Source organism: Mycteria americana, chromosome 1 (assembly GCF_035582795.1).
Source record: "Mycteria americana isolate JAX WOST 10 ecotype Jacksonville Zoo and Gardens chromosome 1, USCA_MyAme_1.0, whole genome shotgun sequence".
Lineage (NCBI taxonomy): Eukaryota > Metazoa > Chordata > Aves > Ciconiiformes > Ciconiidae > Mycteria > Mycteria americana.
The window spans coordinates 112,810,175-112,835,851 of NC_134365.1; the positions used below are offsets into that span (position 1 = coordinate 112,810,175).

At 39.7% G+C, this 25,677-nt stretch overlaps 1 protein-coding gene across 2 annotated transcripts; it reads right to left on the reverse strand.

The window, feature by feature from the left end:
- Nucleotides 1–22,557, reverse strand: C1H21orf91 (chromosome 1 C21orf91 homolog). 2 transcript variants are annotated; one of them, XM_075516807.1, is made up of 5 exons: nucleotides 22,503–22,522; nucleotides 21,126–21,255; nucleotides 4,943–5,476; nucleotides 1,510–1,572; nucleotides 1–1,028 (listed from the first exon to the last, which is right to left on the reverse strand). In XM_075516807.1, exons 2-5 carry the CDS (start codon nucleotides 21,247–21,249, stop codon nucleotides 868–870), a joined length of 882 nt encoding a protein of 293 aa, XP_075372922.1. In that variant the 5' UTR covers nucleotides 21,250–21,255; nucleotides 22,503–22,522; the 3' UTR covers nucleotides 1–867. The 2 variants fall into 2 exon arrangements, with proteins under 2 accessions (XP_075372922.1, XP_075372913.1); XM_075516798.1 differs by lacking the exons at nucleotides 1–1,028; nucleotides 1,510–1,572 and adding an exon at nucleotides 1,581–4,088 and having other exon boundaries at nucleotides 22,503–22,557.
- Nucleotides 22,558–25,677: the final 3,120 nt, after the last annotated feature.

Here is a 25,677-nt window from a genome sequence, read left to right on the forward strand (position 1 = left end):
AAATTTATTTAGTTTCTTCGAAGTAATTTTTCGGCATTGAAAATTTCACACATATAAAAACTTCAACTTCTATGCATTAAAACCAAAGTATGGATTTTTTTTTAATTTAAAGGAAGTGCTGTGCTTTTCTTTTTTTTTTAAACATCTCATGAACCAAAATCTTCAGTTATAAAGCAGATAAAAATAAGTGATGCACCACCACATTTTTTCTTCTTTGACATGTGAAATTCATCTCTTTGGGAAACAAGATTTTTTTTTAAATTGTATCATGAAAGATACAGACCTGAAAAAGGATAAACAATCATACACAAGGCATAAACATTACACAGAGTAATTCAGACATTTTATAAAGAGATCTGAAAAAGTACCTAAAATAGTGATATTTATTTAGTATAAAATTTCAATAATAAAATATTGCTCATAATAAATAAGAAAACATGAGTTTCATTAATACTGTTCTCCCCTTAAAGCTCTCTTGGATGTAACATGATCAGACCTGATCAAAACTCAAATTTTTATTTTTCCTGTGTATGAAGGAGGCAGGTTTACAGGCTTCAGGTCATTCTTTGTTAGAAACAATTTTATTATCAACAAAACACAGAATTCATTTCAAGGTTCATGCGTAGTTATGGGCAAAAAAAATCCCTAAGTGTGAATAAACCTTATTACAGTAGATTTGAATATCTAAAATATTTGCCTTTTTTGTTAAAACCAAAGTGGAATAAGACTTCTTATGGATTACAAATGCAAAGAGAAAGCTGCCCAAGTTTCCTCAAAAGCTTCTAAATATCTGTGCAGCTGTACTTAATGGTTATCAAAGCTGTTAGGGAAAGTTAGCTCTATAGTGGGATAGAAGTTGTATCCCCTTTATATGGGGACATTTGATTTCATCCCTGCTCGTCCCATCTGTAGACACGGCAGTTTGGAGTAGTTCTTCAGCAGCTGCTCAATAGCAATATGACGGACGTTGAGCTCTGAGGCCAAAGAGTCCTTTTCTTGGACTTGGTGCGTCAGCTCTTCAAACACATCTGCAAGAACATTATTAGGTTAATGCACTTGGTCCCTGTACTTTCAGAGAGTTAAGAAGCAGTGCTGAACATTAGTATGACAGAGGCACGGACATTTAAGTGGGCTCATGCACAAGAACACCACTTTTTCTGGTTCCAGCACAGCTTGGTGTATGCATTGTAAAACTATAAACTGGTGATCCTGTTCAGTTTAGGTGACCTGAGCCAAGGCAGATCAGTTTATAACTCAAAATGAAGCTGACTTCATTCAAAAAAACAAAAAAAAGAAAATACTGTATTCAAGTGCCAGTTTGCAATGCCCAAAGAGGTTACGTAATAAAAGCACCTAGAAGGTTCTTGTTTTACGTAGAAACATCATATACAGAGATTTCAGTTCAAAACTTAGGTGATAGTAAAGCCATCGCAATTTATTTTTTAAACAAGATCATCTTTATTACAAAGCAACATAAACCCAAAACAAAGAGTACTGAAAAATTCTCACCCTGGATTTGCTTGAGCAGTTTTTCATTAAGTTGCTTTAACTCTCCCGGAGTCATCATAGTCACTGTAACAATAAAATCTGTTATTACTACTACCAAAGTCACATTAGCAGACTCCCATTTTCTCAAATTGTCATCATTTGCATCCTAATAATCAAGAAATGTGTGGCAGCAAGTCAGAAGCAGCATTATTTATCAGTCATTTGTAGAAAGTTTGAAAATTCTCTCTTTTATGTTGACATAGACAAGGATTTACTCCATAGGAAATGTCAAAAATTCTTCAATGTCAAAACGCTGGAAACGCAAGCCCTCAAAACAGAAGTGTCCAGAATCAGAATTGCTTGTAAATTGCTTGACACCTTTAAATACTTTACCTTCTGACTGCAAAACATGGTTTTCACAGTGTAACCCCTTCAAGTACGTCTGTTTAATAGTGGGCAAGTGGACAATTCTGAGGTAAGTCCTGCGACGTTTGCAAGCTGATAGGAAATGGCTTCTGGACAGGATTTTCAGCCTGCAGCTACCTGTTTTAGCTATCAAGTTTTGTGTCTTATGCATATAATAATAGTGTACACAGTTTCCACTGAGTAGTTCAGTGACAAATGAAGAAGAAAAATCCTAGCTTGATAAAAAAAAAAAAATCGACATATAAAAATAGGTTTACTTCTCACTTTCTTGTGCTATGTTCCTAGTGAGAACTAAAAGACCCTCTGCATCATTCAAAAGCCCTTCTGTATCTCAGGTTGTGTACGTTGATTGTCCTCATCAAAAGTATATATTAAACCTCAGAGGAGGGAATTGTGAAAGTATTCTGTGCTGCCCTCGGTTAACAGCAGCAAACAGGGAAGCACTGGCCTGCTTCCTAGAAATCCTTCAACGCAGTAGTGGTGGGTGCAGGTCGGTGCCATGCCTGCTGCCGAGATACCCTAGGCAGCACGGTGAAAAGTGGCAATCCTGATCACCATAAGAGGATACAGGGCACTGAAACAAGCTTTAAGACCTTGTCATTTTTAAATTTGTTCTTAAACAAATTTAAATTGTGTTTTTAAACTGCTGCAGGTTAGCAAAGCTCTCACTACATACTTAGGAAAAAACAATGCTGCAATCACACAGCTTTTGTTCAGAGATTTCTCAGTACAAGAATTTTCTATACTGTAAATTTAAAACGTAAGTTCTTAAAAGGATGGTTTTTACTTACCCACAGGACTATTTGATTATTCTAAGCTTTCTCTTTCAACCCTTCTCACATCTTGCAGATGTAGGATATTAACTTTCTCTTGCTATTACCAAACCAAAGAATTTGGCAATAGCTAAGATGCCTACTTGTTACTCAAGACATAAGGCCATTTAAGAGAGAAACAGATCCACCTTTCTCCTCCATCAGCCAGGTACAGTGGTGCTCCTTCCTACCTTCAGCTATCACTAGAACAGAAGATTCCTCTCTCACATCTTTACCATCCTCTAAGTTAACACTTTTTAAGCTCCATGAAAACCCTGATTGGATTTAATATAGTAACTGACAGCTTTAAAAAGAAATTCAAGAATTTCCCTCCCTTTCTATACTCAGTGTTAGGATGTTACTTCCCATTTCTTCATTATTTTCACCAACATTTAATCAACTGTAGCAGATAGGCAGGTTCACGCACTTCGTGTGTGTATCAGGACAGGACTGTTTCACGTCACATAATTCTGATACAGAAGAGAAAGGGAGAAGGAACAGAATACCGAAATTAAAGATTATTCTGTCCATGGCTGAGGCAAATGATAAAGAAATATTGACCGAGCTACTTACAGTTACATTAACAATATATTTTTTTAGTATAATGCTATGTTGTTACAGTGTAGGTACTGCAGTAAGGCGGTACCTAATTCTGGCAGAGAAAGTCTGACTAAGTTTTTCTCTAAAATACAAACTTTATATAATCAGAGAGTCTTCAAATCAAGGTCTTTTAAAGCTAAATACTGTAAAAAGATTTAAAACCCCCTTATAATACAAAGCAAGAATGCCTCATTACTGCATACTGCATTATGCAGTAATGACAGCAGAAAAAAAAAAATCTGTTATCACGCTTAAAAGAGCTTTATGTTCCCCCGTCCCAAAATCAGATCAGAGAGATAAATTCCAAGTCACTAACTTCAGTTAGATAACCCCATAAACCAGGTCAAGCTTTCATAATTCCTCTGATAGCTGCTGTCCTGATTTACGTAATCCCAATTTATGACTCCAGAGGACAGGTGGTCAAACAGCACAGTATATCTGTTTTGATTTATGGCTTTAAGACTACTAATTCACTACAAATGCTATATGAAGAATCATACAGCAGTTAAATAAAATCCTTTTATAAAGAATGTGAAATGACTGAACTTTGCAAGGACAGGTTTGTTACTTTGTTAAAAAAATGGGAGCCTAAAGAAACCAATCCCAACTTTTTACAGTACCCCTTTCTCACTCTCTCTTCCAACATTCCATTATTACCTTCTTTTTCATTACCTATTTTTCCACTGATTATTTTACCATCTTTTTTGTCTTCTTTCTCAGGTTTTTTGAAATTCAGAAATGCTCTCCAATTACTTTTCTCATCTACAGAAGTAAGAGTGGATGTATTCCAGTTTAGGGTCAGGCACTGCTCTAAAAGCAGGATGGTAACTGCAGAGATCTCTAGGAGCTTACTCCTAATGCACTTCACGTAGGCCAATTCCAGAGACACTACAGTATCCTAGATTTTTCTAAATACTTCTTCTAGCGACCTTCTTAAATAATGGGAAAACTTATTTTCTGCTGCTTTCAGTATCACCACAGTCATCAAAAGAAGTGCTCAGGTCTGCTCCTACAGCCTTTAAGAGGACATGGTGGCATAAAGGCCTTCCCATTTTCTTATGCTCAGTAAACAGAAGAAAAAAAAAATCTAGTAAAATGCACAAGGAAAGTCTGCTACTTATTAAGACCGCTTAATTTTTTATGTTGTTTCACAAGTTTGCTCTGCTACCCTACCTCTAATTTCTCCTATTGCTTAGGGGCAGCTCTCTGTAAAATGTAACTGAACTTGTGTGGTGCCTTGAGTAAGACAGTTGTTTTCAGCTTAATAATCTCCACAGGCAGGACCGTGCAACTGCCAGGACTGACACATTAAAGTGACTTGCAATCAAGTGTAACAGTAATTTTTTTGTGTAAATTAGGCATGTCCTTTATCACATTGGGGTATAACTAACAGGAAAATTAAAACAAACAACCAAAACTCCCACACCAACCACACCCTCCACAGTATTTGCCGAGCCATATAGCCTTTTTCTTCACAGATTTTACAGTAACTCCAAACTGTTAAAAGCTGCATTTCAGGCTGCGAATTCAGGCCCTGTGGGGACATTAAGGGGTCAAGAGATATTTCAAGGAATGCCCCTGCTTGCTAGGTTGCATGTAAATCAATATATACTTACGTTCTTCCCTGCTGTATTGAGGATGCCTTCTATGAACACTGGTGAGTGAACCACCTTCAGCTTTTTCAGCCTTCTGGGCTTGGTTGTGATTAGACCACAAAACACTGCTGCAACAGAAGGTAGCACCTGTTTCTTCTAACACACCAAGTCTGAAATCAGTGGATTCTCTTTGTTCCAAAAGAGTTTGTGAGCAGCTCGAGATGCCTCCAGAATTCCCATCTATCCATTTTGCAGAGTATCTAGGTACTGGGGAGTCAAACTGTGGCAGTAATTTTCTATCAGTCTGATGTCTGAAGTTAAAAAGCTGGTGTTGGGATGTTTTTGAGCTTTCAGGATCAGAGTCTAGATCCTTGTTTTGTGCATACTGTATGATCCAGTTAATTTTTTTGCTCAAGATATTTTTTACTTCTGCATATGGACTTTTAGAGAGCTTTGATCGTGGACAGTCCTGATTTGCTATTAAGTGGAATTTTTCAAAGCAGTCTCTGTGCCCCCTTAAAGATCTTGTATGTAGAAGATCTGACTTTGGTACTCCTGTAAAGACAAAATAGAAAAATGTTCACTTACTGTATACTCAACTAATTTTTCAAAATCTTTACTCACAAGCAACCAAGAAAACAAAAACTTAAATGACGCTTTCCTATTAACAGTCTAATCACCGAAGTAAACCAGGATATGTAATACTCTCAAATTTTTTGAAATTCCACTCAGTCTTGAGTCCTTAGCATACAAAGTGTTTTGCACACGGTAATCTCTAGTGCAGGACTTAGAGATTACCTACATGTGCCTCTTGGACGATAACACGGATGAAGCAAACTGCTAACTCTGTGCATATTGTATCACACCTATATACAAGTATATAAGCTGTAGAAGTAAAATAATTCCAACTATGTATCAGCAAGTTCTATAGAACAATACTGAAGAGCATTTTGAAAGCAGTCATTCATGCTCCCATCTTCTATGGATAACATTATGAGCCATCTGCTCAACAAATACTGCAGTGTGCAGGCTTGTGTCATCCAAGTGGTCAAATATAATTCAGACTTCAGTCTTAGTTTATTATTTTGCATTGGTACAAGCCTGTAGCCTAGCTAGAGAAGCAAGTTCTAACACTGTCAACACTTGCCAACATTAAACTGTCCTGAAATTAATTTCATGCAAGATGCATGTTTATTCTCCTCTGTGCTTGTCCTCCATCAAAGACTATATCATATAGCTGCAGCAGGTAACTTACTCAAACCTCAAAGTAATTGATAGTGATTGACATATTAAAAAGGAACACAATCTGTGAAGATCTACAGTTGGTGAGTGAACACAGATGGTATGAGAAATGACTGTTTCATGAAGTTAATAGTACTCCAGTACAAAATTACTTTCTGCAACTTCAGTGAATATTTACTTTCCTTCAGATCCACCTATGCAGTAGATTCAGTATCCAAGTCCAGAAAATTGAACAGTTCAACATGTTTATCAACACCCAGTATACTCCTTGGGAAGGTGTGGGATAATGGCTGAGGTGACTTAAAATTTAGAACTTATATTCACACTTTTAGGTAAGGCACAGCATTGAAGAAGCTCCCCAGGTGAAATGCGGCTGCCATTGCATGGGAGTTCCCTAGCCTGCAACCTTAGATGTTGGTAACGCCAGGGGAACTTGGTGTGCTGACTCTAAGAGGCGCTGCCCGGAGGGTGGAGCGGTGTGGAGATGCCACGGCCAGGCTCTGCAATAATAGGGGAACTTAAAGGTGTCATGGAACTGATAAGCTGCATATTTACTACCCTGGGCCAACAGCCTGCCACGTTTTTGACAAAATGCTGTCCTTTTGGTGAACTTTGCTCATTACAACATCATTATAATACCAAAACACACCTCCATCCCAAAAGCTACCCGCCTCCAAGGTGCGACCACCCCTCACTGAGCTTGCGCACTGAATTTTTCTAGCTTATACCTTTAAAAGCAAAGCGAGAAAACTTTACACCAATCCTAAACAAAGGTATGTATGACTAGAGTCACTCAAGCTCCACCTGAAAGGTGAAAGATAACATAAAATGGTTTAAGAGAAAGAGAATGTTAGGGAAGACACCATTGTGTACCACTCTGATGTTTGGGATCAGTCGACGGGCTGAGCCTCTCTTCCCCCCCATCGGGACGCCTTTGGGTAAGATTCGAACACTTGGTTATATCAAGTGCCTCCACGGAAAACTTAGAAATCTCTCTCTATATAGAGTCGCTTTATTATCTTTTAACGCATTTGTATCCGGCCGTGTTACTCATATTCTTGATATACATGTTGTGTCCGGCCGTGTTATATACATGTTTGTGTCCGGCCGTGTTATTCATACTCATATTCTTGGTATTTGCATGTGCTTTGCAGACAGTGAATTTATCACCGGTAATCCAAAGAATCTGTGTGTCTGTTGCTCTAATAAACTGCACTCTTCACTGCTCTGGCTGTGACAGTTCCTTCAACACGACCAGACTGGGGCATGTAAAAATTAATGCTGTCACCTTAGCGAAAGCCCTGAACTAATAAGTGGCTATACACACAGTCCTTAGAAAATAAACCGTTGACCAAGTCTGAGACTAGGACTGGACCTAGCCGCACCTAGACTCCTCTCTGAGAAGGAGTTTAGAAAGCAAGGGGGTCCTGTCTGAACCTCGTGACTCAACGGGAGGGTTCCCCCCCCCAGCCACTCCTCAGACTCCTGTTTGTATGCGACAGTAACTCTTAACGCAACAGAAGGTCCCAATATAATGAAAAACAATTCTGTCAAATAAGTTCCTCTTTGCCAATAACAAATAATATACCTGTGAACCACTGGTTGAAAGTGCTCAATGCTTACTAAAGCCAGAATATTTAAATCAACACATGATAATGCAATTTATGTTTGAAACTAGGCAACATGAACTAAGCTGCAGCCATTTTACCTTTTAGCACAGAAGGAAGTAGATAAAAGTGATTAAAATAAAAGAAAAACCATGAAATGCAACAGGTAACAAAATTTGATAATAGAGACTTTAATGAGCAAAGCAATTAGCAGAAAGCTACATGTTACAATTCTCAGCTATATCTGACTTACCCTCTTAAATTCTTGTGGTAAACTTTAAACCCCCACCCCAAATGATTAAAAAAATAAGCTGTTTTTTAAGTGATTAAATTCTGCAAAATCCCAAACTACTCTCAAAACTAAGTACAACAGTAAAATTCTTAACATGAATCTACTCAAAACAAATCCAAGCACTTAATTTTGATTATTTCAGTTGCTGGTAAGTGGCATTTCAAACATTGAGAGTAGCCATTATAAATTTTTGATTTTCCACTCTTTGGGCAGCGCTGAAACTCAAGAGCATTACTGTTCTGGTCAAGTTTCTAACAGCATACACAAAATTTATGGGGCAAAATGACAAAGAGTGGAAAATGAAAGAGGACAGCAGTGGAATTTATTTTGTTCTTAGCAGCAGGGGAGAAAGGTAAGGTTATGAAAACAGACACTCCTCCTGTCCATGAGCTAAGTATTACAACAAACAAAAAACACACCCTAACCAGAGGCACCTTTTAAGAAGGAAATTCCTGAGCAAAGTACACAGACAGATGTTGTCTTCATGGGTACAGAGTCAAGATTCTCAGCTAAACACCTCAAAATATCTTTCAACCTCTTTCAGCAAATAGACATTCACTAACTTTTCTTAAGCTCTACATGATCTACTGCCTACTTGCAAGGCTATTTTCCCTCTCTATCTCTCCAGAGTCTTTAAAAACAAAACAAAAAATTTCTAGTGAAAACAAGAAAAGACAAGTCATTTGTTTTCATGACTTATCAGTAAAGTTTGAATATAGCAAGTCTGCTTAACTCAAGTAGCATGATGGAAACCCTTAAATCTTTAAGCCATCAAGGAAGAGCAAACACTGTCAATTGAAAAGTTACAAGGCATATATTCACAACCTTGCAAACCCTACAAAACCAGACTGATTTGTTCAATGTTATTTGCCTTACCCAAGTGATTCTTCAACATGCTACACTGCTGATGCTTACAGTGCTTTCTTTTACTTACAGAAAATGTCATCAGATTGGCTGAAAAACAAGTTTTACAATGTTATATACAATAACACTCAGGAACCCACCTAACAATTTGACGATAAGATGAATGAATGAAGCCAGTGTCTTTTGATCACAGGACAGAGTAATCCTGTCTAAAGCAAATACTTGAAAATTTGGTGAAGAAGAGGGAAGAGAACTGCAGAAAGGACAGTTAGTAAATCTGGGACAAATGCAGTTTTGCACAAACTGTTTCTAGTTCACAGCTGCTAATAGGCACTAACATCTGTTTTGCTCTCAGGATGCCACCCTTCTCCCAACTCAAAAAATCAAACATACCTACCAAGTTCTTACTTCTCCTTATTCTCCCCTGCATCCCCCTCCTTCCCCAAAACTAGGGAAAGGACTACTGCACTGTTTCAATTAAAAACAGAAAAACTGAATCTTGCAAGTTTAACGAAATATTTCCAGAGCTGGTTCTAGAGGCATGGCCTCTTGCAGTTAGGTCCTCTGCCTGGCACATGTGGAGAAGCAGGTCAGACTGCGTTTCCTCACATATACACACTATCACTTCTTGGGCAATCACAAAAGAAACACCCACACAACAAATGATAGAATACTGCAGTCTTGCTTAAAAATATTCCATTAAGGCTTTCTGCTTCATTATTTCCATGAGAATAACATGTTACTTGTCCAATAGGACAAGGGTGTGAGACCACACAAAATAAACACACAATTTCAGTTACACAAAAAAAGAATAAGTACAGCATGACTTTATGAAGCCCCATATGATTTTTATGTCTAAGCCATAAGCTTAAGGTTAGTCAAGTCTTTCCTTCTGACAAATTTATCTTCTAAAAAGGTTCTGAACATTGTTAACTTGCCTACTCCAGAGGCATGCTGCTCAAAGAAATCTGTTTTATCAGAACTCAGTAATATCGGGTATGCCTGAAATTAGCAACTATTACAAAAGAAAAAATGTTATTTCAAAAGTCTAAGTTTTGCTATTTATATGCCACATATTAGCCATAATGTCACTATTTCTGAACATAGAGCAAGTTATTACAAACCACTTCCAATATACAAGAATAAACACCCCCACCCCCCCCAACCAGAATTTACAGCCTTCCCCATCTCCTACTCCACTAAAAAAAAAAAAAACAAACCCCAAGTAGGACTATCTAAATACTCTTCAGAGTATTCTTCAACCAGTATTGTACAGAATTGCTAACAGACTTGCTTCAGCTTTCACGTAACTGGTTTGGATTTCTACTGTAACAAACAATGCAAAAAACCAAAACAACCCAAAACAATCCTCAATCTTTCTTTTGTACTAAGGTGACAATTAGTCCTTTCCTACAGAGAGGAGGTGAATAACATCAGGCACTAACCTTCTGGAATTGCATCCCAAGAGCTAAGCATTCACAGCAGCTGCTGTGCCAGCACAAACTAGTAATCATGTACCAGTATTACAGCAAGTAAGAGTTCATTTCTTTGACACAAATCCTTCTGTTGTGGGCAATACCATCAGCTTTATGAGGCGGAAAAGATGCCTATTTCTTTTTGGTAAGACTTAATACTCCACTCAGATTACTTCATATTTTTCCCCTTTCTCACAACTGCAGCAATATCTACCAGCTGGTAAACTGGCATGGGTCAAACAAATGATATATAAAGGTGATTCAGTTTTAGAAGACACATTACTTTATTCAACACTATATACAAAGAGACAAATAAAGCAAGGTAAGACTTCTGTACATTACAAGAAATAATATCGTAATTTTGATAGACAGCTATTGTCAGTCCGGGGGATTTTCACAGGGTTTCAGTTCTGTCTCAATGTTCCTGTTTGCTAACACCCACCTCAACCTTTTTATTTTTTGGCTGGTTCTTCAAGTCAGCAATCATACAACCATCCACATTTTTTTTTCCACATTTGTAGGTATGTGGACATTTGTCCCTTGTCTTTCTTTCCAAGAATAGGATTGCAGACTATATCCACGTATGTCCCTTGTCTTTCTTTCCAAGAATAGGATTGCAGACTATATCCACGTATGTCCTACCCTTCATACTTATTTTTTCAGAGAAGGAAAAAGAACCTCAAAAAGCAGCAAAAAGCCCACAACCATCCAGAGCAGGAAAGTTTCATCTGTGGAGGAAAAAAAAAAAAAAAAAAATCCACCAAAACTCAGTAACATCTAGAAGACCATATCTAACTAACTTAAGACAGCAGATATTATTAGGAAACAAGTTCACACCAGAGATCATTCCTCAAGCGAGCAAAGATGCACAGGATGACGCCAAGCCTCAAGACAAATAATAAAAAAATATAAGTAAGTGTTTACCATCCATTATTTGCTTCTGATTCTGCTAACTCATGTGTCCTACATGAAATATGAATGGTATCACTTTACTCAGCAATATCTTTGTATGTTGAGCACTTCTAAGAACAGGGCTACTTATTTAAGAGCCTAGCATTTAGGCAAAAAAAAAAAAAGAATATTTCAATTTGTAAGCTATACAAGGCAGAAACTCTTCCTCTATGCTGGTACAGTTCTCAACATAATGAGTCCTAATCTACTCCTGCAAAATAATTTTGTAAATGAATGACTAGCAATTGGGCAATTTATAAAGTAGTACACATTTTTGTAACTTCTAGTTATTCATAACTGCAAAGTAGCAGAGAGCAGGGAGAATATTTACCATATAACAAGGTGTGTAATCACATCTCAATAAATTCTACCCCATTTTAAAGCCTTTGTACTTGAAAGAAAATCAGTTCCCATCATATTAATGTTCTGGGGTTTTTTTGGAAGGGAAGAAGTCTACAAAGACTTTATTTCTGCTTTTGCAACCAATTCTTCAAGAACTATGTATAACTCTTCTTCATGATAAAGATACAGAACTGAGTTGAAATGTTTGCTCACACATATATAAAGCTGGCTAGAGCAGTTGTCTTATTTGGAGATTATAATAATAATGAACAAGTTCAATTCAAAAGGAATGCTCTTGAATACCAAGACTACTTCACATCCCTTCACAAACAAGTGTTTTCATTTAAAAAGTGATCATTAGTGTGCTTGTTTTCTTCCACAGTGGTTTTATTTTTTCATTGGTTTGTTATTCCTTTTTTTAAAAAAAAAAAAAACTTATTATTTGGTCTTTTAGCTCCATCAGTTGAAAATAACGTTAAATAAAGCCTGCATTATCTTCTTAGCAATTTATAATGCAATGCTGGAAACTAATTGTTTTTGCAATGGTGAATAACCATAGCTTGAGCTGCTGAAGAGGAAAAAAAACCTCAGAATTTAAGATGGAGTAAACTAAAATTAACAAAAATACTTCTAAACACACAAATAGTCAATTATAAGTTTGTACTATGACATTTGTTAAAGCCATACTAAAGTCCCTTTAAAGAATTTACAAATATGTATGGGTAAGATTTATACCTGACCACAGAGAAAGGAAAAGAAAAGCTGATTTCTCAGTATAATGCTAGCATCCACCATACATACAGCTTCCATAAATGTGTAAAGTACACATGGTTATTAAGGACAGTCAAAGGAGAGTGAGCGCACTTCGTAATACAAATTTGTATAGTACTGGCAACATGGGTGAAGTTCTCTAAGTCAGAACACTTAGAAAAGGTCCACCTCTAGTTTTAGCTAGTCATGGAAACTGCCTTCACAGCCAGTGAAGAAATGCTTCTCGGGCACAACTCACCTTATCCTAAATAGTTAACTCTAGAAAGATTTGTGATAGGCACCTATGCTTTTTCCTTTAATCCTATAAGCAAGCAAGAACCCTTGTGAAAAGCACCAGTCTGTGGCTGCCTACTTTAAGAGCCCCAGCTTTCACTACACATTCCAGCTGCTGCTGCTGCCCTCAGCTGTCTACCTCGCACACATACAGTACCGCTCTTGAAACAGGGATGTTTAGCCAGCTCATGAGGCAGCTCCTGAACAACTGCTAGTGTCCAGTCGGAACATGAAGATCAGACGAGCTCAAGTTTGGTTTACCTAGTTAGTGTACAGGGCTAAGACCTGCAAGAGACAGGGAAATGCTTCACGAGACATTAAATGTTCATGTTCATCTATTTGACGCCACTGCTGCGTATTGGTCTGCTCATTAAGAGTGCTGAAAGAGGGGGATTCTTACAGAAAAGCAGATCCCAAGACCTGTTCAGAATACATTAAATAAAACCAGTCCATGATGACCTAAGACAGCAAGTCATTCACACATCTAAATGACAAGGGGTGGGAAAAACTGATATTGTTCCGTTGTACAATTCTAGCAACACTGAAAAATGGGATCATTAGAGACATGTATCTCCAATACATCTGCCTGACAAGACTTAAAGCCAACTGCTATTTTTAAGTGTATGCATGCAATTTCATTTGAGAGTTAAATCTTGTGATTTATTAGATTGGCTAGAATGAAAATGCCAATGCCATTCATTAACTTCCAAAACTAGACACATGGTAAAGACTAGATATTATCTTGTTCATAAATTAAAGTTCTCTCCTTACTTTCATATGATAAAGCCAGTGCATTCCATACATCAGGTGAGCACACAAATCACCTTCCATTGCATTTCTATTAGTTCATTTGTATTTTAGCACATAGCAAAGACATCCTATATAAGACAGAACAGGGCTCCAACTGACCCTTTAAACACATTTTCAAAATTCATGTTTCCTATAAACTACTTCATTATCCAAGAAGAGAGTTTACCCCTGTATTAGACAAGCTGATACATTCTGATGAAGACTTTACTGCAAGAACTACTATGTCAAAGATGTCTCACACCTTGTAAGAAAAAAAAAAAAAAAAAAAAATCAATGAACTGACCTAGAAGAAAGTGGAAGCCATGAGACAATATTTCTGTATTCTGGATGATGCCAGGTAAGTAACGTAACTGCTCAATTTACTTGTTTGCGTGTACAAACCTCCCAAATTTACACATAGAGAATTGAAAAATGTACTTTTTGAACTAGCCACACAGCTCTACTATTACTCAGTGGTACTTATATGGCACTTAGAAGATTAAGAATAGCATCTCCAACCATGTTAGGACTCGAATTCGTAGTTAAGTGGTTTACGGGAAACTGCAGCTAGTTCCACAAGTCCATTCAAGTTTGCAGAAATGAGTCATACCCCTGGACTGCAAATGCTACCTTGAAACAAGTTCTCATCTGTCTAGCTTAAAGGGCAATAATTAAATTTTTTAGCTTTTGTTGCCAGAATAATATATCGTATTGGTTATTATTTCATTAACATTGAAAAAAAATAAGGATGAGTAATATTTTGGAACAGAATTAAATTAAAACAGCAGTTTCCAGTCCTTTCAGCTACACCTTACAACCCATTTTCTTTCAGTGAGATATTCTTCTGTAGGGTGTAAGAAGGAAAAAAGTGAAATTTGAGTGCTTACAGCTTTTAACAACTCAACCACTTTGTGTTCACCTTTAAAAAAAGAACACAATGAGAATATTACACAAGATTTTATAAACCTGAACAGGAAAAAAGCTATGCAATAAGACCGATTTGTTTATAGCATCTTTGTCTCAACCTGGAGACTGGGATGCACCAACCTGATGCTGAAATTGCCTCAAATGCTGTAAGTCTTCCAGCACTTTAAAGGACCATGGAAATGTAACTATCTTAACATAAATCAGGGGAATAGATGCCCAGTACTTACACTATCTCTTCTTTCATATTACAAGACCTGGGATATGGACTGTCATTTACTATTCAGCTGTTGTTCGACTCTAAACAGAAATGGAAGCAAGCCAGTTAGTTTGCTTGTCAGCTAGCATTCTCCAAGATGTTATCGTAGCTAGCAGCATCAGATAAGCAAAAGAGTGGATAAAAACCAGCTCAATCAGGTTTCCCCCTTCTATTATGGCTTTGTCTCTGTTACAAACTCTTGAGTTTCAGGAAACTCACAGATTTTTAAATAATTCTACATTAAGACATACCAGCATAAAACCAGGTTAAGACAGCTACATTATCTACGACAAATACTGTAAAGCTAAATCGTAATTATTACAGACGTTCAGCTTTGAAATCTTCAGAGACAAGTCCGATGTTTGAACAAATACATTCTAGTATTAAGTTCCTAAAGCTGGGATTTCCACAGGCATCGTCCAGAGGATCACAAAGCGTGCATTAACAAAGGACACATCTGCATTGCACAATGCATTCCCATGTGAAGAAATCTAAACAACTCTAAGCAGCACCACAGGCAGCACAACCGCTTAGCACTCTAGCCGCCTCTGCGTGCTCTGTGTAACACAGGCTAGATGGTTACAGCCTCCTCATAAGAGAATCAGGGCACAGTCAGGTATCTCTGCATGGCACCGCATTCTTATGTGGAAACCCTACAACTGGAATTCCAAAGCAGCTTGTAGGGACTCCATATTCAGGCAGAGGGGTTTGTTTTGTTGATATATACACATACAGACAGCTTTTATACGTACACACACACATATTTTTGTGTGTTCATATATTTTCTCCCCACTCTCCAGTTGTAACTGCAGATCTGTTGTTAGTATTATATATTGGCTACCAGAGTTCAGTTAATCGTTTTCCCATATTATAATGAAATTAAAAAGGAGAAGAAATTTGTCTCAAACTAACACACAACACATGATTTCCTGGCTTATGCAATCTAGTTACATACAAATTTAAAATGTTTCCTGTTTCAATCCACACATTACTGCTGTGACACTTAGAAAAACGAAACAGTACACAACAATCTCTGCTGACGTTCACTTCGCCTGCACAAGACAAACAAAAGCCAGCATCAAACTGCAGCAGACCCACACCAGGGTATAACAAACCCCACCTAGAACTTTAAAACCACTGCACAGAACCAGCTTCACTTCTCCAAATGTTAGTTTAGTATTTCATATGTAAGTACTCTTCATATTTTAAAGTTTAAGAATCACGTTAGTATTCTGTTGTGCTAAATCACCCAATAATGATCCTTCAGACACAAAAGCTAGTTTTGCAGTAAAAGTATTTATCTGTAGCTCAGTCCACCCAGCTTCCCTGAGCATGAATGAATCCTCAAACTAAGTGAACTGAAAGAGCAAGTGCAACAGGGACAAAAAATACTGTCCTTTCAAGACCCCCCCCCCCATTTAGATTGAAGATTAGCACTGCTAAACTCTCCTAGGAACTTACTCTTCCCCTGTTCAAGAAAGGTTGATGACATGTAATAGTAGGAGAAAGTTTAAACCTGCATCTTGACTTTGTTTATTCTGTATGCCCGTTTTCCCTTTTCTCCTCCCTTTGCTACCACTCTTTCAGTCAACTTCACAGAAGCAGACCTTATAATCTATATACATCACTCCTGAATAAATTCTGGGATGGACATCACAGCTGAACTCCAAACCGCACTCAAACCAGTGGTTTCTGTGAATTAACTAAACTTAGTAAAGAAGCATAATCACATTTTAGGCTAAGCTATCATTTTATTTCATTAAAAGACTAAAAATCTACTATTAAAACTAATTATGATGGAGACCTGATTTCTGATAAAAAACATAACGGTTTTATGACACAGTAACTAACTTCCTCATTCAGAAACTGAGCAGTTATTTAATTAAGGCAGACCACAGATTAAGCTTTCTGTATAGCAGTCTTCTCTATAAAGGACTGTAAGAATAACTTGATTTTTTTTGGTGTTTGTCCCCCCTCCCCCCCCCGAATTATGTATCATTATCAAGCTATTGACCAAACGTAATACAGTTTACAAAAAACCACTCCAATGTCAGGAAGGTAAAGGCTGAGACACATCACAACACTGATCCAGGAAGAAGTCTGTTGAGTCATTACAGATGGGGATGGCCCCCGATTTGCTCATTTCTAATTACTCACTTAACCAAGGCAATCAACAACATTACCATCTACACACAAGCAAACTTGTACAGCTGTTGAACTCACAGATGTCAGAAGACACAAAGATTCACCAATACTAAACTAGAATGTGATTAAGTGCAGTGAAGTAAATTAGATTTCTGTAGTGTTTTGTTTATATACATTTGAGAAAGTCTCAGATTTCAGAGGGTGTTCAGGTGATTAAGCCTGGGGCTAGATCAGTTTTAAGTGCATGGATTTACCATAAACAGCTTTAAGCTATCAGATGCTGGCACGAAGGGAAATAGAATTTTTCTCATGAGTTTTGTTAAAGCACTAGAATATGACACCCTTTTTTAAAAGGACACTGGGAAACCTACTTCCAGAATTTTATACATAGACTCATAGAATCATTTAGGTTGGAAAAGACCTTTAAAATCATTGAGTCGAACTGTAAACCTCACACTGCCAAGTCCACCACTTGCCCTTGCACACGCACCTGCAATGCTCCCTTTTATCCTGACCCAACTCCTAGTAAGGACTGGATGGTCAGGAAAGATGGAAGAGGTGCTACGCATTCCCCTAAAGTCAGACAGCACTTAACACATGGAAGTTAACAGGGTGCTGCAAACAGTGGGAGTTACTTAAGCATCCTGCAAGATGCCGAGCTGTGACTAATAGCCTGCCTGTTCTTGAACAGCAGCTATTTCATACTTCACTGAGGGAGAAGTTATGCATGCACATCAACACTAAAAATGAGCAAGCCTTAAGCACCGTCCTAGCTGTTGCATTAATATCTTTTTAGAATAGCCTATTTCACTTCCTGAATTACTTAAAAATATATGTAGCTGTTTTAATTGCTTGGATTTTTAAATATGATGTTAAATAAAAAGGCAAACTACTAGCCAGAATGACACGTATTTGTAAGCATGGGATAGCACATCTACAGAGTTGATATAGTTGATACAGGGGATTGAGTGTGCCCTCAGTAAGTTTGCAGGTGACACCAAATTGGGTGGGAGTGCCAACTTGCTCGAGGGTAGGAAGTCTCTGCAGAGGGATCTGGACAGCCTGGATGGATGGGATGAGGTCAACTGTATGAGGTTTAACAAGGCCAAGTGCTGGGTCCTGCACTTGGGTCACAACAATCCCATGCAATGCTACAGGCTTGGGGAAGAGTGGCTGGAAAGCTGCCCAGCAGAAAAGGATCTGGGGGTGCTGGCTGAACATGAGCCAGCAGTGTGCCCAGGTGGCCAAGAAAGCCAACAGCATCCTGGCTTGTATCAGGAATAGTGTGGGCAGCAGGACTAGGGAAGTGATCGTCCCCCTGTACTCAGCACTGGTGAGGCTGCACCTCAAATACTGTGTTCAGTTTTGGGCCTCTCGCTACAAGAAGGACATTGAGGTGCTGGAACATGTCCAGAAAAGTGCAATAAAGCTGGTGAAAGGTCTGGAGAACAAGTCTTACGAGGAGCGACTGAGGGAACTGGGATTGTTTAGCCTGGAGAAGTGGAGGCTGAGGAGAGACCTTATTGCTCTCTACACCTACCTGAAAGGAGGTTGTAGTGATGCGGGTGCCGGTCTCTTTTCTTAGGTAACTAGCAACAGGACGAGAGGAAATGGCCTCAAGTTGCGTCAGGAGAGGTTTAGACTGGATATTAGGAAAAAATTCTTTACCAAAAGGATGGTCAAGCATTGGAACAGGCTGCCCAGAGAGGTGGTAGAGTGACCATCCCTGGAGGAGTTCAAAAAACATGTACACGTGGCACTTCGGGACATGGTTTAGTAGGCATGGAGGTGTTGGGTTGACAGTTGGACTAGATGATCTTAAGAGGTCTTTTCCAAACTTAATGATTCTATGATATGACTTACAGTTGATTCTGTTCAACAAGTAGCTATGTTATAATGCATCTGAACTTCATTAAAATATAAGCAGGAGGTTAGTATGAAAACATCTAGTATAACATTCTGAGTTAGTGAATTATCCATTTCATTCCCTACCCAGTGCTGCCAAAAGATTATTATTTTAGATGTATATAAATCATAGTCTTTGTCACAGGAAAATACAGGAATGCAATAGACATGTCAAAAGTAGAAAGAGTGTAACCATGGATATGGTAAAGGGCTAGCTCACACAGTGGTTCAGCAAAAAAGTCTTATAATGATTCTTTATAAAGTCACTTACACAACCTCTGCCATCCTTAAGCCTCCTCTTCCTATAAAAGCAGTAACAGTACATCTTTTCAAAGTGGTACAGAGAAGACAGAACATCAGAAATGGAGATATTTTGATGCTATAATGATCAAAGATATTAATACTTTTCTTTTACTATGTAAAATAAAAGATTAAGAATATAATGGTTCGTGTAAATTCAGGTGAGCTTTCATCAGTATTCTGTTCAAATAGCCTTTTAAAATTAACTGAAAATTTAAAAGATTATGCAAATTAGTCTGCTGCACAGATTAAGTCTTTACTATTATCAAGTCTACTTCAAGTTCCAGAAGAAAAAAAAAAAGCTGTTCCAGCTAAAACACATGATCATTTTGTAAAGTAATATCCATAACAAATAACTTTGACAAATCCACAGCTTATCTCAAACAATGGAGCATAGAAACCATCCAGCAATTCTTATTGCATCCTGTTTTATTTGTTTCAACACTTCCAAAACAAAACTAGATTCTGAATGTAATCCAAGTACTTAATTCTCATTACGGCAGTATGTTTTTTTCTCATTTTAAAGCCTACAGAGAAAAACCTCTTAACTCCACTTCATATTGAGAACCATAAGCCTATCATTTTAAAGCATTAAGAAAACTCAAGCAGACTGACAGGTTGTCTTAGGTTAGATAGTTGCTCCAAGTTTTATCAAAAAGTGCAAACACACAAGCATGTCTCTTCTAAACAAAAGCATAAAGCATGCACATTAGTACTGAAGTACGAAAGTATTGTTCAGATTAAAATAATATTGCCTCTAGTAGCAACAAAGACCTTAAAGGAACCACTTTTTTTTTTTTTTAATCAAAACACAGCACTGAGTTTTTAAAAGCGATTCCAATTTGCTAATGCACTTTTCAGGTTTCTGTAAGGTAAGAACAAAATTTTATTACTTGTACATGCATTAAAAGTCAGATGCACAATAGAAACACTGTATGGAATACATATCCTTACAGCCCCCTACATTCCAGTCAGTTTTATGCTTCCAGGGTTCAGAATAAGCTACTAGATCACTGGATACAGTGCACATATAGCACTTTATGCTCAGAAAGACTTGATCTTAAGACCTTTAGTGTACTCTCATATATATCAGAGACACGGCAAATCTTACTGCCATCAAGAAATGGGACTATTCACATAACAGTGTTAAGATCTTCATATTCAATTGCCCCATACCAATACAGATTACTCTAGGTAGTCACATGCATGTACAATTGGCAAATACCACTTTGTATAACTGGAACAAATTACTTTGTTGCCCCCAAAACCAAGCAACAATATTTATACTTTCAAAAAATCCTTATTTGACTTAGAAAAGGGAAATAACTAATCTACTGCTCATTCATGCCCAACACTTGATTTATACATGAAGAGCAACAAGATGAATAAATTCCATAGCAAAACAAGGTTTGAAATTCTAAAAATACCATTTTGGAGGCCAGAGACAATGCTTACAAGATCAGTCTTTTAAAAGATGGACAAACTTCCTACTTCATGATTTGCAAACTTTAAGAAGCTCTGACAATGAACCCAGTTGTATCATATTACATGTAGCATCACCTTATGAGAGCAAAAATAATCTGATTTTTTCTAGTGAAAGTGAAACATTCATCTGCTTCCAAAAAATACTATTATGCTTTAAAACTTACAATTTAAGTAAGTTTTATACACAGACCCCTCTAACTATTGAACAAAACCCCTGAATAAAGGCAGAACAAAAACTCCTTCTGATCTGAATTAGTACCAGAGCTCTAATACCAAAAGGTGAAATTAACACCAGGGCATTTCAGAAGCTCTTGGAAGGGGGGTGTGTGTGTGTGTGTGTGTGTACATCTTCACATCTAGAAGAGCAGGTGCTAGTGCACCTAGGACATCCGCCTTTACTGGAAATGGGCTATTTGGGAGCCTAACAAACTAGTTTGGCAGCAAGAAAACTTTCTAAATATACACGTTTTGAAACCTAAGCCTTTATGAAAGCTTTCATATAAGCTCAATTTGTGTTCAGCTCCACGCTAAGCCGTCTATAAACAAAGTTCGCACAAAACGACTCGTATTAAAACATTACCTTCGATGTTCAGCTCAAAACAAACGTGGCAGAACGACAGCGTTTCTTTCTCGGTCCCCAGCTTGCAGACGCTGCAGACGTTGTCATCGTCCAGGTCGATGCTCACAAACTGCTCCTCATTCATAGTGCCCTTGGGGGGGGGGGAGGAGAGGAGGGGGCGACGAGGGACGGGACCGTTATTTCAACCGCCACCGAGGCGAAGCACCGGCCGCCCCGCGCCTGGGGAGGCGGCAGGCAGCACCACACGCCGACCCCAGCCGCTGCTCCGGCCCCTCGCCGAAATCCCCGGCACGGCCCGCCCCGACACGCCGGGCCGAGGGCGGAACGAGGGAGGGAGAGTCCCGGCAAAGTTTCTGCCTCAGAGAGTGGGGGACGCGGCGCGGGCAGCGGCCAGGCCGCACAGCGGGGCCGGGGTCGGCAGGGACCGAGCCCTCCCGCCGCCTCCGCACCCGCGCACCCCTTCCCTCCCCCGGACGCCGCCCCGTCCCGTCCCACTCCCCCCCAGCTCCATCCGCAGCCTCCTCATCCCCCGCTTCCCCACGCCCCGGCGGCGCGGACGCTCTGCCACCGCCAGAACCGCGACAGCCCCAGCGCCGGTCCCGGTCCCGGTCCCGACCCCGCTCACCGCCGTGCCGTGCCGTGCCGTGCCGTCCGCCCCAGCGCCGCACTCTACTATTGTTCGGCCGCCAGCGCCTCCGCCGCCAGAGCTCGGCGCCAGGCACCGCCCGCCGCTTCCGGCCCAGACCACGGCTCCTGCGGGACGGGGGGGAGCAGGCGATGCTGAAGCCGCGCTCCGCCGCACCTCGGCGGCTGGCGTCACCTCAGAGCGGAGCACTGAAGGGCGGCGAGGCGGGATGAGCTAGCGACTGCCGTCTCCCCGCCCCTCCGTGCGGCCACAGGGAGCGCCACCTCCCCTGCTCCCCGGCAGCAGTTGGGTTCTCCCAGAGAGTGGCTGCAGTACCACCCCCACGTAGGGCGGGGCGGGGGGTGAGGGGAAGTCCGCCCGGCGCCGCAGAAGCCCCGCCCCCCGGCACGGCGGGGCGTGTCCGCCCCGCCCCGCCCCGCCCCGCCCCGCCCCGCCGCGGGGGAGCCGGCGGGCGGGGATGCGCAGCGTGGCGGTGCCGGTACCTCGCTTGGGGCCAATTGTGCGGTTACCCCGGCGCATATAATACAGAGTACGCTTGGGATTCGTGTCGATGAGGTGTTGTTAGGAGTGCCGAATTCATCTGCGTGCAGGAATTGAGGCCAGGGAGGGTTTGCTGGGCGGCAGGGAGAAAACACAGTCACGATGTGCCGCCACGTGTGTGTGCGGAACCGGCCCATCTGTGCTGCGTTTCAGCTATGTCCGCTCATGGCGCGGGGTGGGATTACTCTAACCTGAGCTTTCTAGGAAATAAAAATTGCTCCTCAGGGATTGTTGTTATTTTTCACTTCACGTACCTACAGAGGAAGGAAAGAAAAAAGTTACTGTTGAACAGGATTAAAAGTTACTGTGCATGAAAGGAGAAGGAGGAGAAAGGAGCATGTGCACAAGAGAGAAGCAGTCGTAAAGTCCCAAGTATACATATTTGACGTGATGGAAAATACCAAGTACAGGCTGTAAGTATGATCTGAATGGAAAGTAAAACCAAGCCAGGGCTGTGCTTGCACTTTGTAGATGAAGCCACAACTGGTAGATCATACCGTCTTGAGAATTTCCACAACTGACGGAAATTACGTACAACACGTTCCTACGTGTCAAAGTAGGATTATTTATGAAAGAGCAAAGTAATCTTCCAGAATCTCCTGTGTCGAAACACGTGTCTCTCTACAGTTGTTATTGTTTCTTTCACTGTATTTTCTTGGGCGTTTTCTTCTATTTTATCAAAAAGAAAGAAGAAATCCCACGCTGTGTTAGAGTCCCTTCCTTCACAGCTCTTAAGTAGCGATTCAACTGTAGATTTGCTTCTGTTGGAGGATGACGGAGCATATTTTTTCCCAGAGCTTCCTCAAATTGTTTCTCCCACTGGCTGACACTGGACTTGGGGGAGGGGTTGCGTTTCCTTTGCCCCATCCTTGTCTGCTTTTTTGATATACATGAAGAGTGGCAAAGAAGCAGCAGCCTGATTCACTGCAAAAGCAATATTAAGACAGAAAAAAAGATGTGAGCCTGGGGTAGAGGATTTAAAAACAGAAAGGAGAGACTGGACAGATGATGGTAGATGGTAAATCTATACATATTGGAGTATTTTCCCCTCCAGAATCTGATGTAGATCCAAAGGCTATTGAGTCTCAATAGCCCATCGCCACACTGCAGCAGCAGCTGTGAAATCCAATGGCAAAAAAGTAATGAATCTTTTTAATAAATGACACATGGGAGACAGTATGGCTCTCGGTAACTGAACTGCTTTTCTTGTAAAAAAATTGCTCTAAAATATAGAGGTCATTGCATTAAAGATAATGAAAGAAAACTAATGTTTCAGGTGCAAAGTTACAAAAAAACCTGGTAAATGCCAAGATGAAGATTGTCTGTGCAATCTTAACTACTGCCCGTCATGATGTGGTTTATATGTATACATACACATCTGTATTTCCTCCCAAGACCTTTGATTCATCAGTGCACGTTATTCTACCTAACAGTTTACTTACATTGGAAAATTATTTCAGTAGCAAACAACTCTGTTCTGTCTTTTTATGTTTCTTTTTCCCTACTGAGTTTGCATTTTCATTATCAGGAGGCTTTGGCAGCGATCATGTTTTAATAATTCCCACTGCTTCACCTTCCCCCAGCTGCTTGGTCATGTTCCCACACTACTTTCTCGCTGTGTTTCAGTGTTTGTGAGATGACACAAGGGACTGGATCACCGATTTAAAAGAAAGAAAATTAATTCTACCTTAGATCGATTCACTCCTTTGCTTCATAGTGCAGCCATATAAGCACTGGTGGCAAGGCAGCTGAAGGGGTAATGCACAGATGAAAATGAGTACTCTGGCTTCTGTATCATGAAATCATGTCGTGAGCTTCATTAGGATCTTCACTGCAAATAGCTAAAAATTAGAAAAGCTTTTGTCAGTGTTTAATGGACATACTTCATTCCAGTTTCCTGAGTGAAGGTTTACAAGTTCTAAAGCTAAAAGACGTTTTTACTGAAATACATAGTGTTAAACAGGAGTCCAGGGAGAGGTGGGATTGCTTGGGCATTATAAAAAATACTGCAGCAAATCCCCAGCAGAGATAATGAATAGCATTGGCACTGCTCAAATGAAATTATCTGTGTAGGTTTCTGTGTGTATATGAAAAGAGACTCAGGAAAGGAGAAAAATTTATAGAGAATTTGAATTTGAAACTCACAGTCTAGGTGAGGTAGGTCTGCCCCCCCCCCCCAACATATAAAAAGTAACCTTTCAAAATCAGCCTGACTTCTTTCTCTTCCCTCTCTGCTCTCTTTGCTCTGCTCACCCCTGGGCTTGGGGATATCTTTTCCCCTCTGTAAGTCAGGCGACTGAGGCTTTTCCAGGCACTCTGGCAGATCTCCATGCTCTTCAGGCAGTTCTCTGTCTGAAGCTAATAAATGCATATATTTTCTCCAACTCTTCTGGTTTTGTTTTTGTATTCTGCTGTTTTTTTCCTTGTTTCTTTTACCTGTTGCTGTCTTTTTTTTACAAATTTCTTGTTTCTGTGTTCTTTAACCTTGCCTAGTTTATTTTATCTTTCACCTCTGGAAGACTGAATACATATAGATAGAAATACTTTGCTGTGCCCCCTATCTTTATTCCTCTATTTTGTGACCTGTTATCTCTTCTTATTCTCCTAGTCCTCTTTTGACTTCACTCTCTGCAAGCTTTTCTATAATGTATTATTTGAAACCTTATTGACTAGTCTAAGTCCCCTTAGCGTGTGGTATGAAACCTAATTGAAGTGAGATTGTTGGATCTGATGATCTTATGGCTGCTGCAAGGTGACCTGAGTCACTGAGGTGATCCAAAAGAAAAAAAAAATCTAAAAAAACCCCCCAGAACTTTTCTTGATCAGCTTATTGAAATGACTGTATCTTCAGCTACATTATTGCTAGATTTGGTATAAGGATTTTTGGGGTGGGAATGAGACTGACCTTCCAGCAGTCTGAAATTGCATCAAACTCAGTGTAACATCACCAGTCTTACCTCTTGCTCCTAGTCCTTCTGTTCATTTATTCAGTCCCTTTGATTTATCTTCCCTCCAGGCTGTGATCCCATGATCCTCCTTTTGGGAGCAGTGGCAGCTGAAGTATTCCCTGCTTCTATCCTTTTTTTCCGCTGTTATTTTAATTTTTGTTGTGTTATGTGCCGAAAAGTAACCAATATCAGTCAGAGTCCTGTCCAGTTCACTGCATGATTGCCCAGACATTCATTGTGGTACAGCAGGGGTTGTGTCAAGATGGCAGGAGGAGTAGAAAACAGTAGTAGAAACTATTGAAGCCAACTGCGTGAATACGTGGGTGAAGGCAACCTAAGTCTTTCTTCTCCTGCCGATTTCATTTTTTCTCTTCTTCTTCCCCTTATGACCATTTTCCTCCAGTCCCTTTCCTCCACG

Coding starts and splice junctions, on each gene's coding strand:
- C1H21orf91 (XM_075516798.1), bottom strand. CDS start 21,249: ATGAATGAGGAGCAGTTTGTGAGCATCGACCTGGACGATGACAACGTC. Junction 5,477..21,125: donor TTTTGAGCTGAACATCGAAG/GTAATGTTTTAA, acceptor TTGTCTTTACAG/GAGTACCAAAGTCAGATCTT. Junction 4,089..4,942: donor TCAATACAGCAGGGAAGAAC/GTAAGTATATAT, acceptor TTACTTCTGTAG/ATGAGAAAAGTAATTGGAGA.